The 25,293-nt window shown below is 41.8% G+C and overlaps 1 protein-coding gene across 9 annotated transcripts in view; it reads right to left on the bottom strand.

Moving 5' to 3' along the window:
* The window catches only part of LOC134165953 (BEN domain-containing protein 5), a 954,442-nt gene that overhangs the window by 372,976 nt on the left and 556,173 nt on the right, over positions 1-25,293 (bottom strand). Inside the window, exon 1 of one of the 9 annotated variants that reach the window (XM_062623215.1) lies at positions 8,541-8,988. The exons of 7 other annotated variants lie outside the window; for them this stretch is intronic. In XM_062623215.1, the coding sequence (XP_062479199.1) occupies positions 8,541-8,757 (217 nt within the window). In that variant the 5' untranslated portion in view covers positions 8,758-8,988. Of the gene's footprint in view, positions 1-8,540; positions 8,989-25,293 lie in introns of those variants that run through there. One more of the 9 variants, XM_062623216.1, reaches the window with a different exon arrangement.

The raw sequence follows: 25,293 nt of genomic DNA on the forward strand, positions 1-25,293 counted from the left end.
ACTTGGCGCAGCTGAAAGGAGGAGGGGGTGCGCAATAGAGGGGTCAGCAGGTGCGGGCACAGTGAGCTCAGGATTTAGATAGTATAATTTACTGTGTTGCATTTTTTTTTCCCCAGACTAGAGAGCAGCTTTGCTGGAAGGAGAGGGAAAAAGAGGATTACAGAAATAAACATAGAGCACAGTGGCATGAAGTATATTTAGCTGGACAAAAAGGCAAAGCTGAGTGTAAGCAACAAAGCAGATGAAGTATAAAGGACAGCAAGACTTTGGGTTGGGGATGAAAGAAAACCTCTAAAATCAAGAGAAATGGGCAAAAATGTTGGGCCACCCTAAGCAGGATGCAAAAATGCTAAGGATGTAAAAAAAAGGAATCTCACAACAAATTTAAGTGAGAAAAGCTAGGAATAAAAAGACAGAGTTGTCATCTGGGCTTAGCATCACTCACAGAAGTTCAAAAACTAAATAATCCTAAAGCACTTCCCCAAAAGAGAGAAAACAACAATAACACAGAAGCAAGTGACAAGAAGAATGTCTTCAGAGCACAAAGAAGAGTGAGCAAATTAGTCAGGGAAGAACAACGTATCAAGTAATGCTGTGACAGGCAGGGCCAATAAGCACCTGAAGGTGAAGACATGCTCTTGAGGAACTGGCCAAAAGGGCTCTTAAATCTTGTGAAGTGAATTTCAATTAAGTGTAAAGAACAGGAAACAGAGTGAAAATAATTCTTAATCAAATTGGGAAAAGGCAAGATAGAAAGGCCTTAAACTACCGCTTGGCAGGTTTAGAGATGATGGGTAAGAAGGATGATGTGCCAAAAGCTTAAATCAAGACTGCTCACTGATGATGGAGAGAAAGCCACACCTGTTCAGGGTACAAAGGCACAAAAGAAGGAAGAGAAGAAGTAAGGAGTCAAACCCCTCCAAAAGCAGAGGGCAGATTATATAAACTTCAACCTCTTAAGTTCTGTCTGAAGCCCTACATCAAGACGTGCTCTCCCTCATTAATATTCAGTTCAGTAATACGAGTAGGTTCACAGAGCATGGACCTGCTGCTGCTCTCTCAAAAAACACATGCCAGGGACTGAAGCAACAAACGTTGAGGCCTCAATGCACACTTTTTCCTTCAGTGAAGAACAGAGCTATCCAGTTTAATACTGGATATTCAGATTATTTTGAAACACTCTCCTTTTCCACACGCTCATTTATCAGCACATTATTCAGATTTACTCCATGTCAGCATTTACCTGCACTACATGAGAAACTTAAATATAATTTCTTTCTTAATTTCCATTATTATTATGGAAATCTATTTAATTCAAAAGTTAATACAGAGCGTCTTCAAAAACAATAACCAAAAGAAGCATGGCTTGAAACTAACACAGCTCCAAATAATCATTATTCTTTTCTTCTTTGTCAGCACAACTCTCCCGTCCATTTAACTTTTAGTGGTATTAGTACTTGGGTGCAGCAGAAACCAATGGAGCTGGACAACTAAGTTCAGAAAAGGCATTACACTGAGAAATAGGAAATCATGCTCTTTACAAGACTGAGAATAGCTTTAATCCTGGACCCAATATTTACCTAAATACTGACCTTGAATAACTCAACCTTTCCATCTTCCTGTCCCTATCTACCCCATTGAAGAGTTGTGCTGATTTGTTAATATTTGCACAACACTCTGAACATGTTGAACACAAAGGATTATAGCTGTTATGGGACAGGTCTCTTAATCCTTTCTGAAGCAAGTACAGTAATACAGTATTATTGTTAAATTAAAAAGAAGAAACCCTGAAAACAAATAGGATGTTAAAATGCTATCCTTTAAAGCTTTGCTCTGTGCCTACATATGAAACTGAACTATGGTATTTATTTCTCTACAGTTTTATAGTGATAAAATATTTTACAAAAAAATATAATAAAAGCTATGTCCTTCTTTTAACAGTTCAAAAGTTCATTTAAAGGCATCATCAATCTCAATGACAGCTAAAATTTGGCAATCTGGCTGCCCTGACCAGTCAGTCTGCACCATACTGTAAAATTTTATTAGGACCAAACCCTGATTTCATGATCACACAGGCCACAAAGACACGGAGATGGTGCTAACAGCTATTCACCAGATAAAGCAGCATCCTACAGAGAACACTCCAGGAAGCCTCCGCAACTCTCTACCCAAGGAATGAGCTTTCTATGGAAATAGCGGGCAGATTCACGCATTCTTTAGTTTCCATACAAAAATTACAATGTGGTCGGGCCTCTACTATTTTTAAAGGGTTTCTTTAAAAATAGCAACTAATTGACTGACTGGCACTTTGGCAATCCACTGGGAACAAAAAATATTTTACTGTTAAATTATGAAAACAAAACCATTAACTTACATTTTTTTTCCCTTTTCACTCCCCTGCAAATTTTAGCATATTTTAATTAGTGTTAGTTACCATAGCTACCATAAATGTACTATCTTTGAAGTCAATTTTATTAAAATACTGAAATTCATATTTCCACTGTATCGTAGAATTAAGCCTACACAACATTTACAAGTGTAACTGGTGCTATGTTGTGCCACATATGTACTAAGACCAAGAGAAATAACAACAGTGTAAGTCACCTGTATGTCTTTTTATTAGACATAAATTACTTGTGACTATATAGGGTGAAGCAAAAAGCATGTGTGACTGAGGTACAAGCAGGTCAGTTGAGGACATAAAGGACTTCCCTCCCTCCCCCCTAAATTTATTTCCAGAATAAGCAAAGTGATACTGGAAAATATAACTAAATATAATTTTTGCACAGATAAATCTCAGCTTTTTAATTTCTTTCTACTGGCACTTTATGCTGTTGATGACATTATAACCATCACCACTATCATAAGGGTTTACTCCCTGCCACTACTTAAAAGCTTCAGTTTTAAAAGTTCCCAGAAGTTTTCACTGTTGCTGTTTAAGCTTTGAACGAACAAACCATACCAAGAGTTCAATGCTGAACAAACAGAAATGACACAGAAAAACTCCAAAAGTTGTGCCTTTGTATTAAGCCCTTCATATCTTAGATATGCTCCTACAGTAGAATTTAGAAGGGGAAAAAAAACCTCATGACTCTTCACCCGAAAAGAGTTAAAACAGAAATGGATCAAATGAGTGTGGAATTTAGCTGTAAATATTCATTATGAATACTGCCACACTTGTATTCGGGACTGTGTTTAAGAGTCCAATGTAGTTACTCTGTTAAACAAAACGGTGTGGTGAACCTCTGCACAGAGCCGCATCTCTCCCCTGCTGAAAAGGTAACACAGCAGTAGCACGCCAGTTCAGCACCTGACAAAGTCAGACATGCACCTCAAATATCACGGTAGAAAGTTAACACAAAACCAAACCCCCCCAAATAATTTGAACAGGTTACTTCAGCCCTGCCTAACCTGCTGGGCTTGATTTCTCTCACAGTGACCACAGAAGGCCATTCACATGGCAAGACTCAATGCACAGGTACTAGCAGACAGCACAGTCAGGAAGAGCTGGGCTTGCTGCTCAAGGGCAGTGACATACAAGCTCATTGATCGGTACTCCAGCACTATCCCAGGAAAAATCAAAAGGTCTGTAAGGAACCACTATCACTACTGCAAGGTTCCATACAGCCTCCTCCTGGCACTTCTTTACACATGGCAATGCCTGGGATCACCCAAGAAGCAGCTGCAGGCATTTTGTTTTCCTGGTGCCATTTCTCCCCAGGCCCCAGTCATCCACCATATGAGTTGCAGACCATGATAGGGGATAGACCTAGGAACAGAGAGTTAGCAAATGCTGTCCCTACCACAAGAGTCTACAGGCTGTCCTGGGAAAGGAAATGTGACGTGGACTATGTATGAACACAGGATGGAGCACAGGTACACAGGGACACAGCTATGAACTGCTCTACGTTCTCCAAGTCCCCAAGCTGTCTGAAAAGCACAGGGAAGAAAAAAAACCCACGCATGTAAGCACAAGGCTATAGGAACAGCAATAAAAGTGCTGTCAGTTACATATCAAGACCACTCCCTGGCCTAAATTTGGTGTACAAAATAACAATCAAAGATCTCATCTTGTAAATTTTCACCATTTCTAGCACTTGACTTCCATTAGCTACCCACCCGGAAGAAGCCTGCTTCAAGTTCTTAGTGTGTACGACCCTCAGCCTTACTCAAACTTCAAGTCCTAAAATCATTAATTTAAAGTTGTTCTGAGAAAAGAAGTTTTACATTTTTCTGAGCTACACAGCAAAGTACCTTGCCATGAGCTTCACAGGCTTTTAAAGATTTTAAAAATCACTTTACCTATTTTAGTAAGAAGTGGACCATAACATTTTATAAAGGGACAAGAAAGAATACAGATGCACACAGGTATTAACACGTCTGCAGTGGCAGCTGGGGAATTACTGTGAAAATGTGATGGGGATGTGTTTGTTATGATTGTGTGGGTGGTAAATGTTAAGGGCAGCAGCTAAAGAAAGCAATTATTTACTGTAGTCAGTAAAGAATGCCTCCAGTTAGAAGATTGTCCCTATTACCTTAATACAGATAGCCCAAAGGAGTGAACTTTAAAAAGTCCCTGAACCCGAGTTAATTCCACCTAATGCTCAGCACTTTTCCAAAACCAAAAAAAAAAGCTCTAACAAGGTCATCTAAGAACCACAAAGTACATATGCTTATAGACAAAATTCTGCTAGTGACTATACTGGACAAGTGTGCAAAAGTTGCAAGGGGCACACATATTTCAAGAGAGGGATCAGAAAAACAGTGTTTCAGCATTTGAGGAGAGGACAGAAAACAAGAAGGGTGCAGGTGATCAGAAAGACTCAGACTCTTCCTGAAAAGCTGTCTGTTATTTCTGTATTCTCAGCAAGACAGACCGCTTAACATGCCACCTCAAAAACAGCTATATAGGGAAACTCTAGTCTGCTGAGCTACATTTTCCATTCAAGAGGTAAATAAAATAATTCCTTTATTACTACATAACATCAGTTGCCTGTTAAACAAATGCTTAACTTGTTATGGCACAAACCATTCATTTTAATATGCTTTCTATGGCTCAAAGGTCTAGAGCTGTCTTAGTTGGGGGTCAGCCTTTCTGGTCTCTGGCTAACTTTTGAAAAAGCTGAAGGCTCCCAGACCGACACATACCACCACCAGCAGTTCCCAACCATGCACACATAGACACAGGAAAGGTGTGCAGCCACTCAGAGTTCATCTATCACTCTGCTGTAACACTACTACATATTACATCTTACTGCAGTTTTTCAAAGAAGACAGTATTTCTCAAGTCTATCACAATTACTTAATGCTCTGCCCTGAGCAGGCTCACCACACTTCCTTTTGTTCTATTTGTGTTACCTTTACAGCAGTGCGCTCTCCCTCTGCAGCCACTATAATATTCCTCACAGGTGTACAGGCTTACAACTATCCAACCTCATCACAAAGGATCAAAGAATTGCTTCTAGACTCTCTGAAACAAGGACAATTGCCAATTGTTTCGTGAACTCTTTACACAACCAATGCTCCAATAAAACTTTATACTATGGGCATAAACATGTACTTACCCCTGTGAGAACTCTTACTTTACATGGGTAAAAGTTTGAAAAGTGACTGAATTTCCTTAAACAGTGAAAAGGAAAACCCTCTTCAAAAGAAAAAAATCATGACTCTAATACAGGTATAACATATCTCTGTTCCTCCTCTACTCCTTCATTTTAGGTCACCAGAAAGGAAAACCAACTGGACCTATTTCTCAGACTGCAGTTAACCCCCACTGCATGGGAAGTGTTTAATCATGAACATATAAATATATATATAAATAGGTACAACTTTGCTTACTTGAGCAGCCCTGTTAAGTCAGTGTAAGAAAACTGGTCACCACTCAAACCATAACAGGATACTGTTCAGGCTCGAAAAAAAGAATTACACTTCCCCCTTTTATTCTCTTTTGTTGTTTGCTTAAGTTAATAACTGTACCATGGCTTTGATCCTGTTCCTAATGGGGAAACCTTGGACCAAAGCAGTAAATCCTTGAAGTCACTGATGTACTAATTTGTTCAGGTAAGGATTCCTTCCAATAAATTCAAAATCAACTAGGTATATTTTACATATAAAAGCAATTTTATAAACACTATTTACCTTAATAAGGCAGGCTGGAATCCTTTAGAATGCAAAGTTCTATACTAGTATGTGAAACATTACTGTAGACTTGTAAAATTACTTTTTTTAACTGAATAAGCCGTTTGCATAATATCAGACTTGTAATGTTTGCCATGAAAAGTTGTCATAATCTGTAATAACAGGTTGGTCACTATAAACTGAAAATTGTGCTGTCTTCATGTAAGATCAACTTTTCTCACATGGCTTTAAACATAATAAAAACAAACACCAACATGAAAACTTTGGGAAGAAAGTGACAACTTTAAAAGGAAGTAACCTTTCGTATACAACAGACTGTGCAATTCAGCTATGGTAGCTTTATATGGTGCAGGCTGAAAACAAGCACAGAAGTAAGGATTCATTTGGTGTTCAGGTGAGAAGTTTTCCAAGCATGCAGATTATAGATCTAGCCAGATACATTGAGATGTGACAGATGTAATAGAGATAGCTGTATGTTTCCCTGTGCTCCTGGCTCAGCAGAATTTCCTTTAGAAATTAAAACCTCTGGGGAACAATTAGTGCAAGTCACTAACACAGGTAACAAGTCTTGTTCTCTAGAGGAAACAGCATATATGGGTTTGTTCTGGTTCAAGAGAGAGGAAACAAAGAGAAACTGTACAGAAGAGCACTTCTCTTGGGTACAAACAGACTCCGTCTGCAACAAGGGAACTGACAAAATAGGCGCACTTTCAGCTGGAAAACTGAGGCAACCTGGTAGGCTCAGCATGTGAGCAAGTTACCTATTCTTAAATATTTCTCTGAACTGTAACTCTTAAGTTATGCTGAGAGGTACATGAACAGAGAGAATACTGCTGCTGCAGTTCCCAAGTGAGAAAGAGGAAGGTGAAGTTCAATTGGGATGAATGCCCTTGAGAAGCAAACCCTGAATGTTGACACTGCGGTCTTCCATGGAAGTGATAGGTAACTTCCAAGAAATGCTTCAGAACCCCGTATGTCCCTGCTATAAACAGGGCAGACAAAACACAGGCTGGCACAGGACAACAGAAACTAAGCAGGAGGATTCACTTCTCTGCTAGGCTATCTTATTAGTTGTCCTCAACACCTGGAGTGGCAAATGTTCAGAAATCAGTACTGTTTTACTGGGAAATGATACATGTTTGCCTGTTTCTTGTTCTTTCCAGGCATTCATTTATGGATACAACTAGGAACAGGATAATGGTAAAAGTCACTGTCTGAGTCAGGGATCAACTGGCCCACCACCAGGCTGAGCTCGTTTAAGGACTGTTGCTCTCAAAACTAAAATTAAACTAATACTAGTTTTACGTGACTAACACAAAGTTACTCTGTTTAGAGAGCAGAACTCAGTGTTGCCTTCTTCAAACTCAATAGTGGGGGCAGAGTTTTTTAAGCCCATCCCATATTTGGGGAAACAGACAGAATGAGTATTTAGCCAATGTCCTCTTTGCTACACAGACTGACATTTCAAATGGTCATTGCCATCTTTAAAAGCCTACTGGGCAAGTCTGCTAGCCAGTAATTTGCTACAAACAACATCAAACTTCTTGTCTACATCAACTCTGCTTATGGCAGCGTGTTTCTGTGGCTGGAAGGAAACTACAGAAAGTCTTCATGCTGCCAAAGAGTCATGATTTGGGGACACACAAAGCAGAAGTACTATCTGAACTCTAAGGACTGTTAAATGGACAAAATACGGGTTTATTTCTTAACCTACACTTTAACAGGTCCTCTTAGCTACACTGGCATTCCTAAGTTAAACACGAAACAAACCGAATGTAGCAAACCCAAGCTTAACAAGCGTAGTATCTGAAGGTCTGGTTCCACTACTGCCTTCCAATTTGTGAAGTCACTTAAACTAACAAAGCGGATATAAACCAGTACCTCTCTAATTTGGCAACCCGCTGCCAAGCTGCAGAGGTACATAAATGACTCCATGCACTATAAATACACCGCCTATGAAAACCTTAACTTCTTTTTTTTTCTCGTTTGAAGTTTGTGATTTCACCCCGCCGCTGCGCAGCGATGGGCACAACACGGGGCTATTTCAGAACCCGCTCCAGACGAACACCACACCTCGGAGCCCACACGGGAGAGTTGGCGTTGCCTCCCCCCCCAACACACCACGACCCCTTCTCAGGCCTGGGCCCTGCGGGGATGGATGGATGGATGGATGGAAGGACCCCCCCCATCTCCCGCCCCTCCGCGGCCCCCGCCCGCCATGTGCCGCCCGGGCTCTGAGCATGTGTCGGCGCGATGCCGCCCGCTCCCCTCCCCCGTTGTCCCTCCCTCGCTCCCCCACCTCAGCGGGGTGGGGGTCGGCATTTGGGGCTTCCCCAGGCCCGGCAACCCCCCCCCCGGCACCCCCCAATCCTTCCTTCCCCCTTGGCCCAGCCCGCCCTCACCTGCCAGCGCCAGGATCTGGGCCTTGTGGAGCAGTAGGCGGTCACCCCACTCTGCGGGGCTCTCGTCGTCCTCCTCCGCCTCCTCGGGGTTGCGGTACACCGTGTAGACCTTCTGGTTGTCGAAGTCGAGCTGGGACGTGGGGCTGAAGTCCTGCACGCAGGAGACGGGCAGCGCGTAGCAGACGTTGTCCTCCAGGAACCGCACAAAGGCGTACATGGTGCGGCGGGCGGGCGGGCGGGGCGGCCGCGCCGGTCCCGCGCTCCCCAAGCTGGTATTGTTCCTCAAAATCCGCCTCTGCGCTCGGCTGAGCTCGCCTGGCCGCGCCGACACACGGGCAGCCGGCGGCTCCGGGCAGGCACGAGCAATCCAACGCGGAGCGACGCGAGCCGGGATGCCGCGGGGGGCGGGCGGCGGCGGAGGGCCGCGGGAGGAGCAGCGCCCGCCCGGAGACCCGGCCCCGGCCCGCCCGGGGCGCAGGAGGAAACTCCCCTTCCGGTGGCCCCGCCGCGGGGCTCGGGCTCGCTGCCCGGCAGGCCCGGACCTGCCCCGTGTGCACCGTGGTGGGCGAGGGGCTGTTGGGGTACGGCCAGGCCGCTGTCGGCGGGAACCCGCCAGGCACCTGTATCGGAGCAACGGCTCCCACCCCTCCGTCCTGGCCGTGGCATGGGTGGGCCGACAGATCCTGACAGAGGTGCATACTCTGTGGTCCCTGATGCCCAATCTCATCCCCAGGAAAGGTCCCATGAAGCAATTTCTCCAAGTTAAAAATTCCTCATGCCTGTTCAAGAGAAACAGGCCTTCTCCTGGTTCTGTGGAAGCGATGCACCACGGGGAGCTCTGCTCGAGCATCGCCAGTGCTAGAGTAATCAGAGGGCTGAAGAACCTCTCATGAGGAACAGCTGGGAGAGTTGGGGTTGTTCAGCCTAGAGATGGAAGACTGGGGAGACCTTACTGAGTCTTTTCAGTACTTAAAACGGGTCTATAAGAAAATTGGGGAGAGACTTTTTAGCAGGGCCTGTTGCAGTAGAACGAGGAGTGATGGTTTTAAACTACAAGAGGGAGATTCAGGCTGGATGTGAGGAAGAAATTCTTTACAATGGGGGTGGTAGAATACTGAAAGTGGTTGCCCAGAGACCTGGTGGATGTGCCATCCCTGGAGACATTCAGGGTCAGTCTGGATGTGGTTCTGGGCAACCTGATCTAGTTGAAGATGTCCCCATTCGTTGCAGGGGAGTTGGACTAGATGAGCTTTGAAGGTACCCTCCAACCCAAACCATTCTATGGAGGGAAAGGGTTGGAGGGATCTGAGAGTGTCCATGTGAGGAGAGGAGACCCGGTCCTTCATGGCCAAACAACACACAACTCCGCACTTGTCTGCCAAGTATGAACAGAATCTGAACATCTGGTTTTAGCAAAAGGTCTTCAGGGCAACGCAGAACCAGCTGCACTCAGCGGTATGTCCAGTGGTGACTGCCGGAAGAACATGAAGCTTCCCCTCCCTCCCTCAACCAGCACAAAGTGTTGAGAGATTCTGTGCAGGTGTGTAAGAACTAGGGTTAGAGACCATGCCATTTTTAGCACAAATTCCCAAGCTTTTGGAGACACCGTGCTGAGTATGAATCTTTTGAGTTCCTGTATGATAAAAGAATAGTGTGGCAACATTGCATATGGTTCATGGCAAACTTATTCATGTTTCTAGTGCTGAGGTCTGTTTTACCCAGGCAGTCTTAGGAACAGAACAATAATACATGCTGAACTATTTAAAGGCAAAGGAAAACATTGTAGAATGAGTAACAAACAGCAAGAGTGATGGTCATCAGTGTTTGTTTTTGTTTGCAAAAGGCCAACACAGAAAGAAACCAAAATATATTATCTTTTCTGCTTTGCATGTCCCTAAGTGTTCGCAGTACTATCTGTACCCATTACATTGAGTTTAACCACACTGAACTTGTCTTTCCTAGTTATCGTTTATAGACTTCCTGGTACATGGGAACAGATCACAAGCTGCAGAACCTGAAGTAAAGTTTTGACTGAGCACTGGCACAGGTTGCCCAGAGAGCTTGCGGAGTTTCCATCCTTGGAAACTCAAAGCCAACTCAAAACCAAAAGCCATCTGGACATGGTCCTGGGCAACCTGCCCCGGGTGGCCCTGCTTGAGCAGGGGGCTGGACAAGATAACCTCCTGAAGTCCCTTCCAACCGCAGTCATGCTGTGAAGTATCAGAAATTTACAGTTATGCTTAGCAGACATCTGTCTGTCTCTTGAGCAACACGTGAAAACATAAGGAGTACATACAGGTATAGTTTAGCCAATTTAAGTATTCCAGTAACAAGCTGTAAACTTCCCAGACAATAATGGCAGCTTTATTATTTTAGCAATTACAGAGTTTAGCAAATAGTTCAGTTTAAGACTGGGGATGGAAATGGCAGTACTTTATGTTAACAAGAAAGTATTGCCAGACTGGTATGTAATTACACGCAAATATAAGTCTGCTACAAAGTATGGGTGACAAATGTATCCTAGTAGCTAGGCTGCAAGGGAAATGGAAATTCCAGCGAAGATTGTGTTGCTGATCAAACAGTAACAGCTGCTGTAGCTCTCCTGTCTCCCTACCTCATGTTAACAATGAAGGTAAAGGGGGCTACAGAAACACAACAGGACAGACTGATAGCTGGAATTACTCCATGGACACTGTTAAAGTTACGTGAAGGACGATTTTGTCCCACTAAGTTCAGTGGCTAGTGAGGGATTCGGTACACTGACTCTTACCAGGATTGTATTTCCTCTGCAGCTGAATTCTATTAGCAGCATCTAAGACTGCTGTCTAGGGAAGGGAACACAGAAAAATGGAGAAACTGGAAATAACAGGGGAAACAAAGAGAAGCTGAGGACTCAAAAATTACATTGACATAGAAGGGGAAAGATCTCCTCAGGTATCAAAGATCCCTGGGTAATTTGCCCAAATAAAAGAAAACTGAAAGACTTCATGTGAAGTGTCATAATTTTGGGGGCTTTTTTGTGTATTTGGGTTCTTGGTTTTATATTTTTCTTGGAAAAGGAATGCTCTAAACTGGAATTTGCATCATTTTACATTTGAAGGTTCAATTACAGCAAGGGCTGTAAAGATCTTTGTATCATCAGCAAAAAAGGTCTCAAATCCTTTAGAAAGGCTGTTTCACAGCTCCCCACTGAAGGACATTTTTGGGAACAGATTAAGGGTCAGGATGATAAATGCATGTTTACACTTGGTCCCTAGCACACACGTTGAGCCAGAAGGCATTATAATGCTAAAGTATAAATAATGATCCATACATATTTCTTCTGCCTACAAGGAATGGTGTTAATTTCTATCTTTATAACCTATAAATAATCTGCACTGGTTAGCTGCGAAGCTGAGGAAAAGATCCATCTAAGCACAGAATGAAACACAAATGTTGTCACTCCTTTCCTTTGGACCTTTCCCATTTCTACTAAAGGTTAGCCAGCTGTTTTTAACACTCAGGTTAGCTTGAGGTTTAAAGATATAGAGCTATTTTAAAGGTGTAGATTTTAAAACTCATTGTTAAGGGAATTATTGGATCCTCAGCAGATTTAAATCCTCTAGCAAGTCCAGCCTTTTAGAAACAACACAACCCTGCTGAGAAGTAGATTGTCATACCTTCCAAATACAAATGAAGCCTCAGCTTAAAAAGTAAAAGTGTACTCCAAGAGTCAGGAAACCACAAAGCACAGTCCCAGCCCTCGTGGGACTCCCGAGTGGCTGTTTCTTGGAACACTACCTATATTTTGCTGCTGTTATTTTTCTTGAAAAGTAAAAAAAGTGTTAAAGCCAAAGCTGATGCCCGCTGGTTTGATATGCACTCTGTATTTTCACTTAAAGATACCAAACAAAAAGCTAACAGTACCAGTAATAGTTACACAGGTGCTAAATCTCACAGCAAAACATTGAAATTAGGCTCATCACTCACATGACTTCTGTTTTTAATACCAGACTCCCAAGGGGCACCCTCCTGATATTAAATCTATAGTTGAAGAAATTCCCATTTTCTTTCACAGTTCAAGTGGAGGTGCTTCACTACTAACATTGACTACTTGGCAATAATAGTACACTGGAATCCATACACATTCAATATGCAGTTTAGAAAAGTATTCTTGTGAATTCATTCTCCAAGTAGTGCATTTCTTACACAATTGTTTTCAAGCTTAAATATACCCCCAAAGGGAAAGATATATTCCTTTTTTTTTAGCTAAAACTATTTTAGGTAACACTGTATTTTAACAATGGCATTTAAATCATAAAGCTTAAAGAATAACTCAAATGCACAAAAACTGAAGACTGTTCAAAGTTTTATGTATGTACAGACATGCAATCTACTCACAACTTGGTTAATTTTTACCAAGAATATAATCAATAGGGTGGTCAAAACATAACCTGTGTTCCGTAATACCTCATTTTTTATCATATGGTAAAGTGCCAGCAAGTAATTTCTGAGTATAAGGGAATATTATTCTGAACAAAGTCATATACGGCTTTCAGGTTTTTTGAGATAGAGAGGGTGTTTGGAAGGGGGGGATCTACTAGCTAGACAAACAGAGCAGGGCAGCCGTTCCAGAGGGTTGTTCTCCTTTAGGTTTTAAATCATTTTGAAGTCTCAAGATACTGTTGCCACATGCTGCTTTCAGTGTCACAATGATTACATATACAATTGAAACAAAAAAAGTCCAGTTCCTGTATGATCCTAGAAAATGGACAAGAAAATATTTGTCCTCATATATTATTTCCATAGGACTTTGATACCAAGAGAATAATATGGGAACCTAGATTGCATAGATAAATTCTTAAGATTTAATCTTTTGAAATAATGGCCTTAGACCATCCTCAGAAGAGAAAAGGCGTCACTGCAAATATATTCAGTCCCAATCCCTGAAAATGATCTAACCTTTCTCGGGGGCCGAGGATAATACTTAATCATGTTTTACATTAAACTCTCATGTCCTGACGGAATATTCTTTCAACGAAATAAAATCTCAGGAACATTTTATGGATCCATTGGCATAGGAGACACTTATTTCCCAGCTGGTATATTCTGTAGCATGAAAAGGTAATGATTAAGCCAAAGTGACCACTGGAGAAGACACTTTCCTCAGTGTTAATGACTGGCTGGAGAAACCAAAGGCCAAGGAAAAAGCAAGACAGTCATTAAGTGCTGAAAATTCCTGACCTAAAGGTCATTATTACTATTACAAAACTGGAAAATGAGAAAGTAATTATTTTCTTTGGGGTTTTATATGTATTGAAAAGATGAAATTCCAGTGTCTGTTGCTGTGGATACTAGTCTGTAAGATACTTATCTTTCCCATTCTGGCAGGCTATGCAATGGATAGATCTGGGACTGGCAACCCTTCAAGAATACGTGCCAGACTGTATTTTTCTTTTCCAAATTACAGGTTAAACGTGCCCACAGAAAGTCAACAGGAATCAGGAGATGCTGCCAGTCGGCGCTATTTTGCCTTGGTGTGAGCAGTAATTCTCCCCACTTTAACCCTGCTCAGCAGGAGCCAGAACCTGGGTTGTCTCGGAGCTGCAAATGACACTCAAATCGTTGTGACTTTTAGCTCCCACCCTGCTGTACATCATTCAAAATCTTGCTAAATACCATCTTCTGTACTCAGGCAGTGTGCTGCTTTCCATGCTATAAACTTCTTGCCTATGAGGAAAGTAGGAAAGGCATTTCCTTTGAGATGGCTCGCGTGTGGACTTACCTTTAAAACATGTCCTTCTAGTACCACTGCCACTCTCTTCAAGAACTGCACTGAAGATGATATTGCTGTTGCAGCCCAAATGATCTTTATTGCTACTACCATTCACTGATGTCTTCAGTGTATATGTTTTCAGTCTTATCTGGAAATTTCATTTGAGATTTTCTCTTTCCTTTTTTAAACCAGACTTTTTTTCCTGGCTTTTGACAGACATTTTACTAATATGACTTTAAAAGTAGCTTTACATACATAGATTCTGCACCGCTGCAAGAATTTGATTCCTTCTGTACCTTAGATGACAAAGTGACTTTCATTTGGCAAGGACTAAAGCCTTTGTAACCTTTGGGCTTCAGTGTAAAATATCATTACTACACACTGCCCATGATTATGTTATGCTTTAGACAGAGCTTCTGAGTAAGATAGTATTAATGACCCTTTTTCATAATATTTCCATTTTGGAATTCTCACATCTTCACAGCACTGCATTTATATCTCATACTGACAGGGAAAACGATCCTGCAGCCCTTTTCTGCATAGATCTGTTCTGCTTGAGAGGTTCACACAAGTAATATAGGATATGTGCGGAAGGAGATTAACTGCTACTGGCTGATCTTTTCCAGAATGGTACCTCCACATACACACACTCCCACTCTACTTCAGAAGACTGGTTTAAGCAGGAGACTGGACAGACTCTAGAGCTGGTTCTTGCAGCGGGAATGGGACTGTGTGAGGACAAAGTGAAAACTGCTTAGAAATAATGTTTTCACATCCCAGTGCTTTTTAATTCATATTCTTGTCATACTCCTAAATCCCTTTCAGGGCTGGCTGTATTTCAGTACAGAGTGAGTTTTTAGAAAACATTCCCAGGAATTAGTGCTCACATCTCACCACTTCAGAAGGTAGAGTTCTACTTCTAATGAAAGTCACAATCAAACATGGGCCAGCAGCTCTTCTGAAGAGTATCAACTAATGTCACCACATAAAATCTTGTTGTGGAAGGTGAATGGGACATAACAGAGCAGGAATAATCCTCAGAATATTTCAAAGGAGTGCCTTTCTCAGCTATGCCTTGTTAATAATAATCACATTTAAATTAAAAGATAACTCTTCACAGTTGGCAAATAGAATGCTGAAACTACTAGAAAGTGCAAGTACTCACTAATATAAAAACCCTACCTGTACTCTGTGAACCTCGCCACTCTCACTGAAACCAAACATCTTTATAACTTATGAGTTACAACTGTAGTTGTACCTGGTATGTGCTAGTAGCTGAATTTAAAAAATAACACACAACAAACAAAGGTTAACTGGAAGGAATTGCTGACACCCAACTCCCAAAAATTCATACCATGGGATAACTGTGATGGACTCCACCAGGAATTCTAGTTCTTCAAGGAGGAGTAACTCCTCTTATCTCACACAGCATGGAAAATCTGCATTCATCTTTGCCCCACTTACAAGGAAAGTGCTCCCGCAAAACATAAAATAGCATAGGAAACTGGTAACACAAGAGGTGTTTGAAACCTCAAGGGGCTTCATGCTTTGCTAGCCTTTTCCACAAAAGGCTGAGCAACATCTATTGTGCAATAATATTTAACATTCAGGGGAAGCAGGATCTCCTTTAAAGTGTGATCAGAAAGAAGGGCATTTCATAGGCTGTCACAGTATTCCTCATAACAAAGAAAGCTTTGTTTCATAAAAAAGTATCTTGTACTAGAATTCCCTAAGGAAACTACAGTTTGGGGATTTTTTTAAACAAAGACAGGAATTTTCAAGTTGGAGGTTCCCTTTAAGTACTCTTCTAACATGAATGTGTTTAAGGATGCTCTATCAAGTTCATGCATGAAATGTCATCCAGCCGTTAGCATATTTCTATGCAAATACAGCTGTGAAAGCTAATGACTGAAATCTGCATTATTTTCACATTTCCAGCATATTATACAACTTCTCATTCTTTCCTGCTTTGTAACTCACATTAGCCTCTCACATCAATAAAACAAAGCTCAGGTTACATTGCCTCCTGCTTAAATTATCTACAAACATCAAAAGCTGGACGTTTGAATAAGCAATTTAATGTATACATTTTTATTCAGTTCAGTATAGTGATATTCTCCTGCTAGGAGTAAGAATTCTGCAGGATGACTGCAGAGAAACACACCATTCAGAATATGAATTGGAATATTCTTGCAACGCTTTTCAGTGAGGATGGTGTGATATTAAGTTTAGATCCTGCATATAATCAAATTTTGACGCTTGTACACACAGTCTGGTATCGCTTTCCCTTTATAAGGTTTGTATGCAAAAACACAGCAATCCAATATTTTGAACATACATTGTCTGCGGATATTACACAGTCCAAACTGATAGAAAAATAATGTTAATGAAAACAAGAAACTGTCTAGGGCACTGCAGCGTACAGACTTTGCTAAATTCATCACAACTAGTTTTACTATTCTGAGGACAGAAAATATTGCAAAACCAGTCTTTCCAGAACAGCTTGAGTAAACAGGGCTTATGTCCATCCCTAAATTCAATCTTAGTATATAGATAGACTCTTTGGGAGCTGTAAATATTTCTATAATCTTTCAAATTCTCTGATATGATACACACAGAATTTATTCCAAATGGCCTATATTTTCAAAATGCGCTCCCTTTTTATTTACCAGTACCTATAAGAGGCAATAAAATAGAAAAGATAAGATAGGTGGGGAGACAACAGGGATTATATTACAAGCAAAAGGTGGCACTACTGAGAATATATCACAGTATTTAGTGAACATAAATATAAGCATACCTACAGTTTTTATCCAAAACACAAGAGAGAAAAGATCACAGAGCAGAGGATATCTGCATTTTGTTTAAGGGCTAAGCCAGAAGCAGCACAGTACAGTAGCTCAAGATACTGCTTTAAATGGTAAACTGCTTGGGAAGTAAGCTAATAATGGTTTAGATAAATTTTCACCTATGAAAAGTGATGGATTAACACATTTCTTAATAAGTAAGGACAGTTTGGTAGACACCCTTACCTGCCTTGCCTCTGACCTGAAGGGACTGTCTATAAAACAACCTTTAAGATCATTGAGTCCAACCGTTAACTCTAGCACTGCCAAGTCCACCACTAAACCATGTCCCTAAGTGCCACATCTGCATGTCTTTTAAATACCTGCAGGGACAGCAACTCAGCCACCTCTCTGGGCAGCCTGTTCCAATGCTTGACAACACTTTCAGTGCAATTTTTTTTCCTTTTTTCCTAATATCCGGCACAACCTGAGGCTATTGCCTCTTGTCTTATCACTTGTTACGTAGGAGAGCAGACTGACTCCCACCTCACTACAACCTTCTTTCAGGTAGTTGTAGAGAGTGAGAAGGTCTCCCCTCAGCCTCCTTTTCTCCATATTAAACAACCCCAGTTCTTTCAGCTTTTCCCCATAAGACTTGTGCTCCAGACCCTTCACCAGCTTCATTGCCCTACTCTGGACCTGCTCCAGCACCAAAATGTCCCTCTTGTACTGAGGGGCCCAGAACTGAACACAGGATTCAAGGTGCAGCCTCACCAGTGCCTGGTACAGGGGGATGATCACTGCCCTGGCCCTGCTGGCCACACTATGTCTGATACAGGCCAGGATGCTGCTGGCCTTCTTGGCTGCCTGGGCACAAGCTATTCATGTTCAGCTCCATCAATGAGCACCCCCAGGTCCTCTTCCATCGGGCAGCTTTCCAGCCACTCTTCCCCAAGCCTGCAGCATTGTGTGGGGTTGTTGTGCCCAAATGCAGGACCTGGCACTGTGCCTTGCTGAACCTTACACAATTGTCCACAGCCCATTGATCCCACCTGTCCAGATCCCTCTGCAAAGCCTTCCTATCCTTCAGATGATCAACGCTCCCACCCAACTTGGTGTCACCTACAAACTTACTGAGGGTGCACTCGATCCCCTCATCCAGATCATTGATAAAGATATTAAACAGAGCTGGCCCCAGTCCTGAGCTCTGGAGAACACCCCTTGTGACCGGTTGACAACTGGATTTAACTCCATTCAATACCACTCTCTGGGCTTGGCCATCCAGCCAGTTGTTTTTTTTTCCAGCCAGTACACCCATCCAAGCCATGGGTAGCCAGTTCTTCCAAGAGAATGTTCTACAATGGAAGGCCTAGTCAGTCTCCCAGGGTAAGGCAGTCTCTAATCCCATAGTGTGATTACTAACAAGGACACCAATTATAATTTAACAAAGAGGACAGAGAGACATTTCATTGCACTGAGACTTCTATATATACCTTTGGGATCAGGTACTCCCCACAGAGGCTTCTCACTAATTTTGCACACCATGCGTGGCACAAATATCTTGGTTTTCCATGGTCTTTCCCAAAGTCACTGAATTCCTTCCTGGCCACTATCACAGTTTTTTTTTCCTTTGTTTTAAAAAGCAATCTGCTCATCAATAAGAACAATGGCAGTAACCATTCTTGCTCACACATCACATTGTGAAATGGACTCAAAGAGAGGTTGCACCCAGAAGGACTTGGGTGGATCTCAAAATACCTATATGAAGCTTTATAATCCAAGAAATCCCACAGAGTTATTGCTTACCCTGCAGGGCTGTCTCAGAACAGGATCTCAAATACCATCTGTGCTCAGTGTGGAAGCTGCCAAAATCCCGTCCACAGAAACTGTGGAGCACGGAGCATTGTAACTCCCATTCTCCTCTGGAGCAAAGATTGAAAGATACCTCCATCTTCTTACTTTAACAGCCTGAAATTCTCACCTGAAGGTAGGTTATGTGTAAACCTCCTTTCAAAAGGCAGGCTGAGATTTCGTTGAAAATCAGCTAGCAAGACCAGACACCACAGTGATGTCTCCCATCTTTTATTGATAAAGGCCTTGCTGGGGCCTTTGCCTGGCAAGTGAGATGCCTGGCTTTGGTTTCCCCATGTGGCTGAAGGACTTCAGACCCCCACTCTCTGTCTCTAGTTGGAAAAATCCTTTTCTTCATCTAGATGCACACAATTCCCTTGAGTCAAAACCCCCAGGAAAGGAATGCATGTGTGTCCTAGTCTCAGGCTCAATGTATTATATTCCACTTGACTTCTTACTGATCACTTGTAAAGGTAGAAGCACAGCAGGTAACCAAGCTACTGCAGTGTAACATATTTGTTCCACTGAGAGCAAACTACTTAGAATTAACTCATGTTTACCAATTGTAATGGCACATACATGGGCAGTTACTGTAAATCAGCTGATGTGTGGGACACTTGTTATTCCTCAGTAACGTATTTAGGCGTCTGTATTCCAGAGAGAAAAGTGTTGCTGACGTGGGAAGTAAGAAGTGTAAGTAACAATTAGACTTACTCTTAAATGCCTCAAATAGCTCCAAGGTTATGTTTCCTCTGACAAAATATTCTCAGTGAACATACTTGCTGCTCTTACAGCACATTACATGTTTTAGCTTGTTCGGGGTTTTGGCTTTTTACACCTCCAGATTTTAAGACAATTGGGAGTGGAAAAAAAAATACAATAATCACGTATTAATGCCTCACTTTAATTGTTCTGCATTTTGGGTTTTATTTAATTGTGGTCCTTGCTGAAATAGCAAGATCAATGTAAACTCCATGCTTAGGAGGGCTAAGAAGAAAATTGCCTCTGTGTTAAAAATACCTCTAAAATGGCAGCTATGTACTTGGGATGCTATTTAACAAACATTAGCGGAAGACTGACAGTAATCAGTACTGCTGAGTAGTTTATTTACTTGGAGAGAAGCATGGATTTCAGTACATAACTTTTATCTTTTAAGTTTAGAAGTTTTGGTACTAGTGATATAATTTACCAAGTTATCTCTAGGCAATTAAAATATATTCTATAGTTTAACCTTTGGATGATGTATAAATACACATAAGACACTCCTCCGAGGCAATTTGACTGCCAATCTGGAAAATGCTAACGTTGTAGTCAATAAGTCAACAGTCTGGAATGTTAAATTATGAAATCAGACAGAAATTTAGTTCACATTCAACCCAAATACAAAGATCATAAGGAGCTCCAATTTTCTGCGTGGGACAGTAAATTTCAAAGATGACTGTATGCTGCCCCAATAATCACAATCTTGCACAGCATGTTCAGGTATTGTTGGAGAGATTAAAAACACAAAACCAGAGCAGAACAGCTCAGCATCAGATAATCACAAGCAATTCTATGTCAGCAACAGACAGCTGGAGACATATGCCAGCAATATTGCAAAAGCGGTAAAATGGAGATTTCGTGACAGCGAGGACGTGGGATTCATACATTAAGCTAAAACTCAACCCAAAACATTGAAATTGTTGTTCACAAGTAACAGCTCTCTGTCACAGTGTTCAGAATGCCTACCATTTGGCATAAAAATATTTAAAGCAAAAATTAAGCAGAAGAAAGTCTTTTTTTTCTCTCTTTCATATTTTGCACATTGAACATATGTATGATTTCAGTGTTATTAATAATTTGGATGAAGAGATCAGAATTTTTTTTTTCCTAAATCAGCTGGAAGGGCTGTCCAGTTCTGTCCCGAACTAATGATTGGAGAAAATTTTGTGTGAAAAAGCAGTTAGATGGAATTATATCTGCAAATATTGGTTTAAAGATTTTTGCTTCAAAATACAGTTTAAAAGAAAATGAACAACACTGTTTGCTTTCAGTTGACATACCTTGAGTCATTCTGTTATGCCCTTTTCCCTTGAGTTTTAAGTGTCCATCAACTATTTATAGAACCATAGAATCATAAAATAGTTAGGGTTGGAAAGGACCTTAAGATCATCGAGTTCCAACCCCCCTGCCATGGGCAGGGACACCTCACACTAAACCATATCACCCAAGGCTTTGTCCAACCTGGTCTTGAACACTGCCAGGGATGGAGCATTCACAACCTCCCTTGGCAACCTATTCCAGTGCCTCACCACCCTAATAGGAAAAAATTTCCTTCTCATCAACCAATACCCCCAAGTCCTTCTCCTCAGGGCTGCTCTGAATCTCTTCTCTGCCCAACCTGTAGCTGTGCCTGGGATTGCTCTGAACCAGGTGTAGGACCTTGCACTTGGCAGGGTTAAACTTCATGAGTTGGCATCAGCCCGCCTCACAAGCGTGTCAAGGTCCCTCTGGATGGCATTCCTTCCCTCCAGCGTATCAACCGAACCACACAGCTTGGTATCATTGGCAAACTTGCTGAGGGCGCACTCAATCCCACTGTCCATGTCACCAACAAAGATGTTGAACAAGACCGGACCCAACACCAATCCCTGAGGGACACCACTCGTTACTGGTCTCCAGCTGGACATTGAGCCATTGACCACAGCTCTTTGTGTGCGGCCATCCTACTTCTCTGGTACACATTCACATATATCCCTGCTTTTCTCTTCAACTTTTCAACATTAAATATCTACTGCTAAGATGTAAGTCCAAGAATAAAAGGCTGAAAAAATCCTATTATATTTATTGTTGTGAAGCAGAAGAGAGAACAGGGAAAAAGACTTGTGAAGCAAAAAATAATCTACCTTTCCACTGCTTTCTCCCACAGCCTCCTTTATAGCCACCCTCAAAACATTTCCTTCCTCTTTAATGTAGTTGACCATGTAAAATCAGGATGAAAAAATGCAAGGAACTGAACTTGAAAAAGAACAGATTTCCTGTTTTCACAAACATTCCTCCGAAAGCCCTCTGTATGTTGGATTATCTATAAAAATGGAAAGTATCTTGAAAATATTCACAAGAAAGTAAAATGTCTTCTGGTGAGTTTATTTCCCCTGCATATGAAGAGCAGTTTCCAAGCAATGTTTTATAGAAGTGGTTAGGCCCGATCAGTTTCCGATTTTATTGCTGAGGCTGCCTTTGTATCTCAACCTTTTTTTTCCTGGGATCTTGCCATGATAAAGATTCCTGAAGCTGAGACTCTCGGGGAGGGCAGTGGAGACAAGTGACTTGTAAGAAACTAAGGCCCAGGCCCCCGAGGTCTTTGTATTTTAGGACTCAGAGCTTGACACAGATTGAAGAACAGTGTAATACTTGAGGCGCTGATGAAAGATTTTGAGAAACCAATGCAATAAGAGGCGTCAGCAGGGAACAGCAGATTGATTTCAACCACAAATGCCAAAATGTTCTGAAAAGAACAAAAACCGTAGCTTCGAGTCAAAAGACATGAAGAAGAAAAGAGCGGGGAAGGATACTGAGAGCTTGCAGGCCTAAACTTGCACATGCTAAAACGTGAGCGGCTTGTTGAAGCTTATCTTTTGGGTCAGTGGAAGGCAAGTGCCTCCAGCAGAGAGATTGGCTGTCAGTTTAGGGATAGGAAGAACCGTTCTTTCCTGAACTGATTATCGGTTCCTCAGTAAGTAGGATAGGCCAGACACCTGGTATTGGTGTGCCTTCAGAGAGGATGAACTTTAGCATATGTATTTTAACCTATGGAATTGTTTTACAATGAGGATGGTAAAATACTGGCACAGGTTGCCCAGAGAGGTGTTGGATGTGCCATCCCTGGAGACATTCAGGGCCAGGCTGGATGCAGTTCTGAGCAACCTGGTCTAGTTGAAGATGTCACCGCTCATTGCAGGGAGGTTGGACTCACCAAAGAGGTGACCTTTGTAGGTCCCTTCTAACCCAAACTATTCTATGATTTCTCCCCCCCCCCCCCCCCCCCCCCCCAATTAATACCTTAAATAATATGGTACCTTTTTTAAAGAGATGAGCACACAATCTCTTGTTTTGGGATGCAGTGAACCCCTCACACTGAACCACAAACCTATCTGAATGGAGAGGCATAAAGCCCTCTACCTAGCCCTGAGAGGCTCGCAGCAATACAAAGATGTTATTCTAGCAGCACACAGCCCATGCAGCACCCATCTGCTGTCTCAGAGGGATGTGGCTGAGCAAATCCTACATCTGATGATGAAAGTCTGTTTTAACTCATGTTTGGGGTCACTCCCATGCAAAATACATTACAGCCGGCCTCCATGCTTCTCTCATCTCCAGCTGGAAGCCAGCCCATCAGATCAGTACTACTGGAGAAACACTAAAGCCAGCTTGTAGTCTCACCTTACCCAGGCCAGAACACTGACTGCTGCAAAAAACATGAATCGGGAGTAAAACAGAGTGTTGACTACATTAATCAAAATGATCACCGTTGCAAGATCTGCTAGGAACAAAGAAAACAAATTCAAGGAAAGTTAACAGGAGAAATCATTTGCAAGGCTCCATGAGTCAGCTAATGAAATATCTGTCAATTGTAGACAGGAACCTTTTGTGCTTTGGCACAATTTAAATATAAAGTAATTTGCATTCAGGAATCCAGCTCTCCCTGAAAAAGATTAACAATAGGATTCACTTTCTTTCCACAACCTTTTTTCTCCCTCCCTTCCCCCAGGGGTGGCTCTGATAAGGTCACCTTATTAATGCAGATCTCTGTTTTTCAGAAAGCAGCCAGGAGTTTAACTGTTTCACTGTGAAATGATCTATGAGATGAGAATAGTCCATTTTTTATCCGTGATTGATCATTTCAGCATGTATAACAGCAAATCCTAAGGGACACCGCTGAAATCTCTGCTTCAGAATGACCTAGAGACTCGACGCTAAAAAGTGTTGTGCTCCACTACAGAATCCTTCATCTGTGTTTTTTTCCTTAGCATTTTCCCCAGAACATAATTAAGTTCTCTGTAGAAAGAAACATCACATAAATGAGCAAAAAGTTTTGAAAGCTGAGAGTTGGTGCCGCTACAAAGGAGTTGAGGCATCAGGCAGTTAATACCCCTTCTCCAGACACAAAGGCAGGAGCAGGTCTGTGATCTCAATTCAGGTGTCACGGCTTCTCATTTCCTTCCTTGGCCACCAGACACCTGTTGCCCTGCTCTTAATAGCCTCAGATGGGAACTGCCTAGCGCCAAAAATCAGAGGCCCTGGCTCTTATATGATGAGTTGAAAATAAAGCTATTTCCCCACACACACCTTTTACTTTCTTTTTAGTTGCTTACTGTGTATAAACTTTATCTCAACTCCATTGTCAGGTTATTCTTCTCTAGTCTATGCACTTTCAGACAACTAATCTTCGTTTTGCTTTTTTTTGGTTGACTTTTTGCTGACGTGTACAGAGTCCTTAAATAAATCATTATGAATATAAATAGCAGTAGCTGGATTACAGAGGCTTCTGGAACACTTGTGATAGTAAATTAGCAGGCAGGCAAACCTACAGCTGCCAGCAGCTGATGTAATATTTTATAGTATTGTTTTCTAGATTGCATAAGGGTGAATTGTTGTCCTTTGAGCCTCATTCTTTTTCTTTCAGTCTGTCAAACAGTTCAACAATCTGACGCTCACACAAGGTTCACCAAGAAACACGTGGCAGAATTTACAGGCAAAAGTTCTCTGTGGTTATAAATTCCCAGTATCATATACACAGACCAGGGGAGACAGAAGCTGAGACACGAGTACTTGGAATTTGGGAAAGAAACCTCAGGGACATCTGTCTACTCTCAAGAGTATTTCTAAACAGATGGGCATTGTATCCGCAAAAAGAGCTACCCCATCAAGGGACATTTGGCGCAAGTTCCCCCCTTTTTTCTTGCTATCCTTTCTTCCTAAATACTAAAATCAAACAGACTGCTGTAATAGTGCAATCTCTAAATTCCTGTAATCAAGTGATGGAGCAACACTGATTATGGAGACTTTGTATGGGCAACACACATCTTTACATCCCTTTATAAAATGCTGACACATTGCCTATCTAAAAAGGGATTACAATCATAGAGGATGATCCTGCAAATGCCAACTATTGAATGTAGCATTTGCTATCATGAGTAAGCCCAGTGAAGCTACCAGAAACTCACATGGCTGGGACAAAAAGCTCTGATTCACATATATGACTAACAAAGATATTCAGGACACAACATTTTCCATCTGACTTTGCTTTTGCAGACTGAGATTTAGAGGGCTGACGCTTTCAGACTTGAGAACCAGCATACTGGCTGTGAGATGATGCAGG

Source organism: Pezoporus occidentalis, unplaced genomic scaffold (assembly GCF_034315485.1).
Source record: "Pezoporus occidentalis ecotype Australia unplaced genomic scaffold, CSIRO_AGI_Poc_V1 ctg25, whole genome shotgun sequence".
NCBI classification, from domain to species: Eukaryota; Metazoa; Chordata; class Aves; order Psittaciformes; family Psittacidae; genus Pezoporus; species Pezoporus occidentalis.